A 10710-nucleotide genomic window follows, 5' to 3' on the forward strand; every position below is an offset into this window, starting at 1 on the left:
GCCTACGGCGACGCGCGCGCAGACCAGAAACCGGAGCCTTTTCTTGGCCTTAAGAACTTTAGTCCGAGGAATGCAGTCTCGTAAGCATGAACACGGCAAGCACAGATGACTGTCGTACACTAGTCCACTTTTTATGAATAGAAAATGTATCTTTCAATTGGTTTTGCAAACCTTTATAAAATGCTTGGTATAATGTAAATTGAGAATTGATTTCTTTTATTTTGTACCCAACGAATTTGGTCAACATCAATATAAAATGAGTTCGAAGACGAAACAGCTTTAAGTTATTTTCGCAAGACCAATATTACAGTGACCTCTTTAATTATGAATGTAAATTCTCACTTTTTTATACGTAATTCGAAAAAAATTCTAAAAGAAATAAACAGAAAGTACCCCCCACACCGGTTTATTTTAATTCGCATAAAAACATCAATAATCAATAATAATAATCAAATAAGAATAATCAAATTATAGTTGTGATGAAAATTGGGTCAGAATAAAGTTCGTAAAAAGATATCGATGACTAGAGTTATTCTACTCAAGTAAGTCGGTGAAGTTTTATTCTTTAAATGCGGAAAATAACTTCATCAAATGTTACTTTGTCACGGGCTTATTCTTGCGCCCATCTGTTCTCATTTCAGCAAAACAATATACCGATTATGATAGTTTAAGTTACTTCTGGTTCAAATTGTCAGACATAATTTCAGCTAAATAAGTAAAACTATTCACATCAACCTCTCACCAAAAAATGGCAAACCATTATACATAGACACACTCTTCCATTTCCTTAAATTCATCGACTCGGAGACTATTGTTATTTGCGTATCATGGATATTTACAATGACGTCACTACATTAACCAGCAGCACTGCCAGAGTTACGAGGGCAACGGACTGGCCAGCAGAGGACGCCCCACCGCGCGGCCCAGTCACGATCTCGACCTCCTCGTATCTGAATTCGATGTGATCCCCGTCGGTAACAGTCGACATAGACAGATCTGCAATTGGTGAAGCAAGTTATAAATCAAACAAAGTTGTCTGATGAGTGGAGGAAAACGAAGCAAACAAACGAACGACCGATAGACCCATTGAATAGAACGCACTCAACGATGACAGGTCTGTCTTCTTCTGTGACACGCAAGAGTAGACAGTTTGTACTTTCATTCCCACTTACCACAACACCACCGGTCCTCAATGAGGGCACTCTTTGCAAGAGGTCAATCAAGGAGGCAGGGCATTTGAGAAAATACAAGGTCCAACTGGGAACAACATGGGTAGAAACTGGACACAAAAAGGTCACAGCAAACAAGAATAAGAGGCAAAGTCGTAGTCGAGAAAATAAACGAAGCAAGACATGAAAATGATGGTTTCAGGATAAACTTCAGTACGAAAAATGTGCAAGCACATTTCAAAGATCGAGCAAGAGTAGACCTGGGCATCAGAGCAAGAACAAGATGGAGAATGATAAACGAAGACTAAGTAGCAACTTATACAAATAAATCGAGATTACCGTAAGGGATCGGCCCGTCCATCCCTGCTTTGAAGCCAATCCATCGGTAGCTCCTGCGCATGGACACACCGTTAAATGACCTCACAGAACTGCCTTGCAAATCCAGTTCAGCTCTTTAAATCAACACATTGAACAATGAACATGATGTCAAAAAACATTGATTAAAGCAACTAGGCATTTAACAAAAACAAATATTGTGCACATGCGTAGTTCTCAACAAGGTTGACCTTTAAGGGTCATATATTTTTGTTTGCGATATTTGCATCAAACTACTTACTTTACAGTTATGGGTATCTGACTATTGGCTATTTCCAGGAGTCTGAACACGCTAGTTTCCTTAGACGGAATCAACACCGTCTGCTTGCAGACACGCTTGAAGGTGTCGTTGGTGGTTTGGTGTACATTTGCGCCTGAGATGGTCAGGTACACGACCTTGTAGGTGAGTGGAATGGTTGGAGGAATGAAGGACGAACCAACACATGGTCCTGTCGGAAAACCCATAATAAATGTTAATCCCATAAAGGCAGTCCGCAAAACTCTTGAAATTAGCTGTATGGCATTGAGTGCAAATTGAAACGATATATTCAAAATACATGTATATTATAGCTTTTGCCTTTGACGGAAGATGACATTGTTCCTTGCAAGTTATCCGATAGCGACGACTAGAAATCTTAATTCCCCTTGATAATTGGACAGGTTATACCGTTTTTCTTTCTAATAACAGTGCGAGTTTGCTTTAGGAAATAGGCCTGCTTGTTCGTACTGGAAATCTATTTACAGAAATGAAAAGTGTGTTAATTGCCACAGTCCATTTGTACACAATTACTAACCTCTGTAGGTCACATTGTGGCCGGTATCGTTAGTGTAGTGCCAGATGTAGGAACTACCATTCTTGACGTGGATGGAGTCGACCCCTGCCAACGAGACAAAATTGTTTTGTCAAATTCAGTCCGTGGGTAATTTGAAGCCGCTTTCCTATATTTACTTTTTCATAATGTTCAAAACTTAAAATGTGCTATTGGTAATACAGAAAGTCTGATTAGAAAGGCTTGTCCCATAATTATTCCATTGGTCTAAAGGGAGAGATATCCAGCCCCTGCATTCCTAATGAATCTAGTTAATCCATAAAGACAGCCATGGAGGAACTGCAATGGCGCCCTCAAGCTGTGTGTCTATATATGTAATATAGCTCCTTTTTTTGATAGCAAATAACCATCTTACCTACTGGGGTAAGCATCTTAGTGACGTCGTCGAAAATGAGCCAATAGGAACCACCCATCGGTGCCACGCTGTTGATCGAGGTGATGAAGTGTCCAAACTTTGCGTACAAGGTGGATTCAAATCTAGGAGAAAAAGTTCAAATTGTGTTAAGAAGAGAACTTGGCAGATCATGTTGTCAAAGCGAATTGGATGTGATTTAGGAAGATGCGGGCCTCTAGTAGTGCAGCGACAGTGCGCCCTCAAGGGTTGAGACTTTAAACTCAGAAGCCCTTCCAAAATGGCATACGAAAATTATGAGACTGCTACAAATCAAAGTCAGTTCATATCTGACAGCTCTATCAACTCTTTTTTTTTGCATATGCAAGGTGGGCTTTCGAAAGTGAATTTTTAAAGAGACGGGGTGAAAAAATACTCCATCAAGCGTCTTGTTCAGGGTCTCCACTAGAAACGTTATGAAGTAGGCTGGTGCCACAAGTCCGATTTGTTTTTCTAGAATTGATCCTTAGACCACTACTTACTCAAAACCGTTGCCGTGTTGCTGACTGGCAGCCAGCATTCCCTGGTACACCGTGGATTTGGCTGGTACCCTGTACTTCATGCTGCACTGGACAGTCCCACCGCCGTCTACCGACAGGTATGAGGTCACCAGCGTGTCGGTTATGGTCGGACCGGAAGTCAACTCTTCCCCGGGGCAAAGGTCTCCGTTATCTGTAAATTGAGACAGAAATCTCTTTTGATATTCCGTAATCTCATTTGACATCCAAAAGAAGTCATTGAACAAAGTAGTATTTTGATGAATTGTACACAGTAAAATAAGTGAAGAAAATCCGGATGCATAGGCCAAATATAATGGATTCTGCTTCAATGACGCACGCTGTGCATGCATTTTGTATTTGAAGACACGATAACGTAGCCATATTGTGTCCAAAATCAAGTTTGCCGATGTCACAACTAGTAATGCTCTATGCTCACATGTATAACCAGGAAAAAAATCGCAGACAAAGGAAGACAAAATCGTACAGATTTATAGTGTCAGTTGTGATGTCGAAAGTAAACGATTAAAATGTATGGTTTGGAGAGTGGGTCAGAGGTTAAAGTTGAAGGGTAAACGTTTAAATCGGGTTTACCTGCAGGAATCATGGGTTCAGAGCGTTCATCGTATCTGAACTCGATGTGATCACCGTCGGATATAGCTGTTAGTGAAAGATCTGTTAATTGAAGAAAAAAAAGAACAATAAAAAGTCAGTTTGCATCACGATTTTAAAATAATTGTACAACCGGTTGCATTTCGATTGTGTTTGTTGCTCAAGAAGCGAAGAGGCTATTGGCGGATTTGCCTATTAAATTTGGTCATTCAGAATGTGGGTTGAATGATTACAGAAATGAATCAACGCGAGTATTATACATGCACGCAGTAATGGATCTTTGTATCTGACAGATAAGGTCAAATGTATGTGTTACCATACGGAATCTTTTCATTGCTGCCTGCTCGGTAACCAGTCCACGCGTAGCGATCGTCATTGGCTAATCCATCCAGTGACGTCACAGTCTTTTGGGGGGCATGCAACACGGCCCTAGAATAAACAGTTCAATTCATCAAAACGAATCTGTACCCATAAAAACAAAGTTACAGTGTGCTTGGACAGAACTTTAAAATAGGGGAAAACAACACTATCACAAATTTTATACGAACGGGACAATAATGGAATCTGGACAGTGTTGCAAAAAAAAAAAAGATCAAGCGCAGAAAACAAGTATGCCAACCAATCAAGATAAAACAAATTTATCAAACCATTTGTATTGATAGTTCGAATGTACAACGGTTTTACATTAGGTTAAATTTTGAATGGCTGAAACATAATTGTGTCCCAAGGGGAAGGACTCACTGCACGAATAAGGGTATTTGGTCATTGGCCAAATCGACCAGTGCGTAGACTGTCGTCGGAGTGGTCGGAAGCAGGACGGGCTGTTTACACACAGCGAAGAGGTCAGTGTTGGCGCTGGAGACGCTCAGGTACCCGACCTTGAAGGTCAGAGGCATGGGTGGAGGAATGACAGACGAACCAACACATGGTCCTGAATCAAATAATTAAACGTACATTAAAAGTGAACAAATATTCCATTTTCCCGTGGAAACTTTTCCTTCTTATGGTTCACACAGTTTTACTATAGAGATCTATAAGTATTTTTTAAAGATTAAAGAATAATCGAAGAATAAAAAATTATCACATTTGTGTTGTTCTGGTTATTATATAATTATTTCAACAGGTCTTAATGATGCTACTTACCAGAATAAGTTGTATTAGGTTGAGAACTGTTGGAATAGTGCCAAATATATGAACTATTATCAGCAATGTCGATGAAATCAACACCTGAAGAAATTTTTTAAAAAAAGTTGGTAAACATTTTAAGAATTTAAACAGAATTTAACAGGATAAAAAGCAATTATTTAAAATGGATTATTAGTGAAATGTATTTATCACTCTGCTATGTAAAGAGGTCTCAGTTTTACTTTTTGAATTCAAATCTCAAAGTCATGGATGAAGCGCCCTCTATACTGTACAATAGAGGGCACTGTACGAGGAGTCATTTTAGACTGGTTCCCAGTCACCCCCCCCCCCCCCCATCGTTGGTTCTGACTCCGAATGTAGGGAGGATGAGCCAGTCTAGAGTCATCTCACCGACGGGCGTAGTCTTTAGCGTATCCTTGTCGAATATAAACCAATAGAAACCTCCCTCTGAACCGACGTCGTTGATGGAACTAACGAAGTGTCCCCACATTGGATGAGCTTCGGATTCAAACCTGCAGGACGTCAAAGACAGGAAACAACGTATTTCAAAATGCCACAATTAATCGCTTCATTTTAAATGAGTTATGAAGCCCCTTCTCTGTTAGAAGGGAAAAAGTCGGTCTCTGGTCAGATCAAAGTTCCGGAATTGATGTGGCGATGCGGTTTTTTCCCCTTTAATTTTTCAAGCATGGATTGTACAGACAAGGTGGGTACTATTTTGCTTTTTTGTGTCCTTATATACTCTCCATCATTTACCTTGGTGCCCTTCACCGTTCCTTGGTGCCCCTCATTTGCCTGGATGCTCTCCCCATGCCGTGGTGTCTTCCACATCTGCTTGATGCCCCCTCATTTGCCTACATATAGGTTCCCTTCTCGTTTGCCTAGGTACCCTAAATGCTTTCCTTCGCATTCTCCATACAGCCAAGGCAACTTTTATGACTTGGAATTTGCCTCCAAAATGTTATAAAAACAAGCCGTGCTACACATTCAGGACACCAGAACCTGTTTTTAAACAGATTGACTGCCAATGGTCCGAGCCAGCTTTTAGACATTGCTATATTTTTTTAAATGTGAGTATGCTGCATTTGTGTAGCCCATAAAAAGCAATTTGCAAAAAGCTAATTTGAAAAAAAAAACACTTGACGCGCATGATCAAAAATCGACGCGCGCGCTGACCAGAGACCTTCTAGTTTAGCAGATCACGAAATGCGCGTGTAGTTTTTAATAGGACCTGGCGGTCTATGTGTTTATAATTATGTCTATGGTTATAACCGCTAAGAAGCCCGCCCTCTGTGTGAAATCTTACTTGAAACTGTTGCCGTGTTGCTGGCTGGCAGCCAGCATTCCCTGGTACATCGTGGCTTTGGCTGGTACCCTGTACTCCATGCTGCACAGTTCAATCCCAGAGCCGTCGACCGTTAGGTGTGAGGTCACCAGCGTGTCAGCTATGGGCGGACCTGACGTCATTTCCGTTGAGGGGCAAAGGGCATCATGACCAGGATGCTCAGCTGAATGACAAAAATGGAATGCACAATACGGATCGAAAACCTGTGTATGAACTCCTATACTCTTTTTTTTCATGTTAGGTGACGTCTTTATTATTAGTACTGAGTAGCGCTTTAACATGGCAAAGACTTATTTTCGCCTTAAGGGTCAATTTGTTTTGGTTCTCTTGGTTCCCACTAAATCCAGTGTCGGAGCCGGTAGTCGTATCTGGGCTGCAAGTTGAAAAATCGATTTTAAGATCTGCATAACTATCTTCAATTCGACATAATAAACTACCGTGCTGCAATGGATGTCATATTAGCATTTAAAAATAAACTGACTAAATCTGCAGGACGCATTTCCTCAAACTGAAAACTTTAAATTCGATTTTTTTTTTGCATTCTATCACCTCAAGCTATAAGATTGCTTAAAAGTAAACCGCTAAACTGATAAAAATAAAGACGTCCCTACATATATGTGTATTACGAAATGAGTTTTTATAAACTGTTTTAACAGTAAATATCTACTTAGCCTGTCATAGTAGATGGATCAAACATTATTACGCACGAGGGTTCACATACAGGTCTGATATCTCATTATTTTGTTCCCGGCTACGTGCATATACAATTGCTTTCGTTTCTGTTCTCCGGGATATCATGTTCACTGTTGCTAGGTTCCTGGGTCAGGGAGCTAAACTCTATCGCACCTGATTTCAGTTGTCAGATCTGTTTTCGTGATTCCATGAAAGCATTGTAGATCCGGGAGGGGCGGATCCATAATGAAAGTGGGGTGGGGGGGGGGGGTTGAAGAGAAAGCTTTGTCGACACACACGAATCAAAAGTACCATTGTGTAAACAGGTAGACATGTTCTTCAAATATTTTCGATCCGTTGAAAAAGATTGAATACAATGAAAAATTGCACTTGTCCTGTTGAATAAAAAGTTCTTTGTGTTTCCCTGACGCTAGCCCAATAAATGTGGCCAATTTACTGGACTACCTCCGTAAATAAAGGCCACACTTCCACCTTGTACAAAAACATGTCGAACTTTGTCAAATTTTGATTTTCACATTTAGGCTTAGGTTGTATTTTATTTTTGCTTTAGAAGCATACTCACCCTCTTCAGAGGCTAATCAGAAAGTACTGCCTTTTTCTAATTTTCGTGAAATTTCATGTTGAAATTTTGATATGCAAATGTGTGCAAACGAATCTGGAAATTTCACGAAGAATAGACATCTGAAAAAGGCAGCACTTTCTGATTAGCCTCTAAAGAGGGTGAGCTTGCTTCTAAAGCAAAAATAAATTAAAAACTAAGCCTAAATGTGAAAATCAAAATTTGACAAAGTTCGACATGTTTTTGTACATGGTGTAAGTGTGGCCTTTATTTACCGAAGTAAATTGGCCACATTTATGGGGCTACCCTGACGCCTAAAAGAATTCCCAACGGCAATGAGCCAATTCAATATCACGTGTGCAACAATGCAATTTTGGGATAAACCCACTTGATGTGTAAGCTTGCTATCTATAAGTCAAGGACAGCATGACGTATTTTGTTTATCTACACTGCATATGTTCATCAGAGTATGCACATGCGACATGTCGAATGGGCTTATTGTATGAGACATTTTTAGAAAATTATTTTGGGTTGATTTAGTATGATTTTTAATTCGAATTGACCATATGCGTCTCGGGCGTCCAAGGGGATTTTTTTTTATTATAATCTATTCACAGTGAATGGTCAAAAGGTTTACTCCATAGCGATTCAAAACCGCTGCCCTTTGACTCCGCCTTAACGCATAGGGTCTATAGGATAGCTTTGCAATTACTGTATAGGCCTACGACAAAGTCTGTTTGACCCGAAGCAAGCAAGCAAGTAAACTTGAAGCCACTGTCAATAGTATCCTGAACTTTAAAGGGCATGTACATCATTGGCTTTTGCTGTTATTTGCAGAAATGAATTATTATGGGGGAAAGTATAATAGGTCAAATATTGGTACACTGACATGTTTGAAGTTTTGTGTTCGAAAATGCTGGAAAAACCTAGAAAAACAAAAATTGTTCATGTTGTCTGGTTCCTTCTGACTCCACTAAAGATGAAATGGATAAAAAATGCCGGAAAATTGTAAGGTAAGGGAACCAGTCTAGCTGGCCTGCACCCGTTCATGAACATGGGACCAATAGCAAACAAAATTTGGAATGAAAAAAAAGGTAAATTTGGAGCAGTACCGTTAGTTAGGTTTTCCAACGGTGGTCGGCCGACCACCGTTGTAAATGTACACAAAAGTACCATTTTTCTTCAAAATTACTTCACACCAGGTGCCATAATTTTACAGGATGCTTTAGACTGTCATTTACCAACATCCTAGTAATTAGGTATTTCGTAACAACTTGGTAGTTTTATTTTTCGATGTTTGCAAATGTTGTATTTTCCCTTTAAAGCAAAACCCACCAGCATGTGTTCACGAGAAAGACCAAATCAATTTACACCATAGAGTTTACTTACCAGCAACCACCATGAGACAGAGAACGAACACGGCCACAACTGCAGTAAGCTTCGACACCATGATTAGTATGTGCACAGAGAGCCAAGTCACTCACTGCCGACTTTCCACGTTTATAACCTCGCGTCAACCGCCCAGAAAATCTGCAGAAGAGCCGCTAACCAATATGGCCACCCCAGTGCACGCGTATCCTGGCTGCTCTACTTTTTTACAACTTAGCACAATAGATCGACTGCATGGATCACTTACTTCCCGTGAAAAAGATTTTGTGAAAGAAAATAATTATGATGACGTGACGTCTACTCATTTCAATAGGCCAGTCTGCTAGTCTGAACACAGTCTAGAAGTCCCCCACGGCGGTTTTAGGCCAAATAAAAAATAAAATATGTTTAGCGTCCTGCCTTTTTGAAAAAAGGAGCAGGAGCCGCTCTTTTTTTGTCCTCCAAAAATGGCCGCCCGGCCGGGCTATTTTTTCAAGAGAGGCCGCCATTTTTTTTTTTTAAATGGCCGCAATTGGACTCAGGAAATGACATAGCAGCTTTATGTGGGCTATGCAACAGGCCAAAATTACGTCACTGTTTACAATTTATCATTTTTTTTCTGTTACTAAAAAAAAAGGAGGCGGCCTCCAAAAAGTAAGCAGGCGGGGACGCTAATTTTTTTTTAATTTGGCTTTGAGTCTGAGAACGGATAGCGTGTCAATGACCGATTGACCCGCGATATGGTGTCAATATCCACGGGCAGTGATGGGGAATTAGATAGAGGGCACATGTTATTGTGGGTGGATGCACTGGGCGGGACTAAATGAATCGGTCTATAACGAATGAACGTAAATCACCGCCCCCCCCCCCAAAAAAAAAAAACACCCCAAACAAACACAAGAGCTGTAACGAACGAAACAAAAAGGTTTATATGACTTGAAGCACGTTTCGAAACTAGAAAGTTAATCTGTTGATATGACTTCTGAATTAACATATAACTCTTGTTTTCATTGGAAAATAAGAAAATGAAGAAACACTAATTATCTTTATAAACTGACTAAACTAAGGCCAATATCTCAACATTCGTTGAACACTAAAATAGCCTCTTTATAGTAAAATATCAACACCACAACTACATCATAAACTTTCGGATAAAATTGCGACTCATAGTCTGAAAGGGAAACAGTTTCATATATGCATGGTACAAAAAGTGTGATATAGTAGTCTTGGATCCAAGACGTTCATGTATTTTTTTGGTCGCGAAAATTATTTACACGCCGATTCGATTCCATAATCGATTCCATAATTTATTCGATTCTGTTATGGATTATGTTTCTCCAGTGATGGGTGTCGATTCCCTCGGATTTTTTTTTTAGTATAGTACAGACACAGAAAATTGCGCCCTCTGTGGATGGAATATTATTTAAGTTCGAAAGTGTACATGTTCATGCGTAACCAACGCCAGATAGTTACGTCTGGAAACAAGACAATAATACACATCTTCAAGAACCTCATCATAATCAATCTCTTGATGCTCTTCCACTATTGATTCTCCGCTTCCTCAACAGTTTTCTGCAGTAAGTCAATGAGTGTCTCAAGGATGGGCCGCATCACCATACTGGCATGATTATCAACCGCCGCACTACATGTATAACTATGCTACGGATTGTTGGTTCACTATCACCATTTCCAGCTAATACTACAAGATTAAGCCTACACCTTAAT

General features: G+C 40.0%; 1 protein-coding gene across 1 annotated transcript; it reads right to left on the reverse strand.

Annotated features, from left to right (window-relative positions):
* Positions 1-161: 161 nt before the first annotated feature.
* Positions 162-9309, reverse strand: LOC119719559. Its single transcript, XM_038189030.1, has 13 exons — positions 9007-9309; positions 6327-6528; positions 5411-5532; positions 5018-5101; positions 4616-4805; positions 4191-4303; positions 3857-3937; positions 3248-3437; positions 2730-2851; positions 2339-2422; positions 1786-1993; positions 1509-1621; positions 162-996 (listed from the first exon to the last, which is right to left on the reverse strand). The coding sequence occupies exons 1-13, from the start codon at positions 9065-9067 to the stop codon at positions 836-838; spliced, it is 1731 nt and encodes a 576-aa protein (XP_038044958.1). The 5' UTR covers positions 9068-9309; the 3' UTR covers positions 162-835.
* Between the last annotated feature and the right edge of the window lie 1401 nt (positions 9310-10710).

This window comes from Patiria miniata, unplaced genomic scaffold (assembly GCF_015706575.1).
Source record: "Patiria miniata isolate m_02_andy unplaced genomic scaffold, ASM1570657v1 HiC_scaffold_8, whole genome shotgun sequence".
NCBI classification, from domain to species: Eukaryota; Metazoa; Echinodermata; class Asteroidea; order Valvatida; family Asterinidae; genus Patiria; species Patiria miniata.

What these genes read in the sequence shown, in the direction of transcription:
- LOC119719559 (XM_038189030.1), bottom strand. Translation starts at nt 9,067, where the DNA reads ATGGTGTCGAAGCTTACTGCAGTTGTGGCCGTGTTCGTTCTCTGTCTC. An exon ending in GCTAAAGACTACGCCCGTCG is followed by an intron (nt 5,102 to 5,410) that starts GTGAGATGACTC and finishes AAATTTCTTCAG; the next exon opens with GTGTTGATTTCATCGACATT. An exon ending in CAAATACCCTTATTCGTGCA is followed by an intron (nt 4,304 to 4,615) that starts GTGAGTCCTTCC and finishes TGTTTATTCTAG; the next exon opens with GGCCGTGTTGCATGCCCCCC.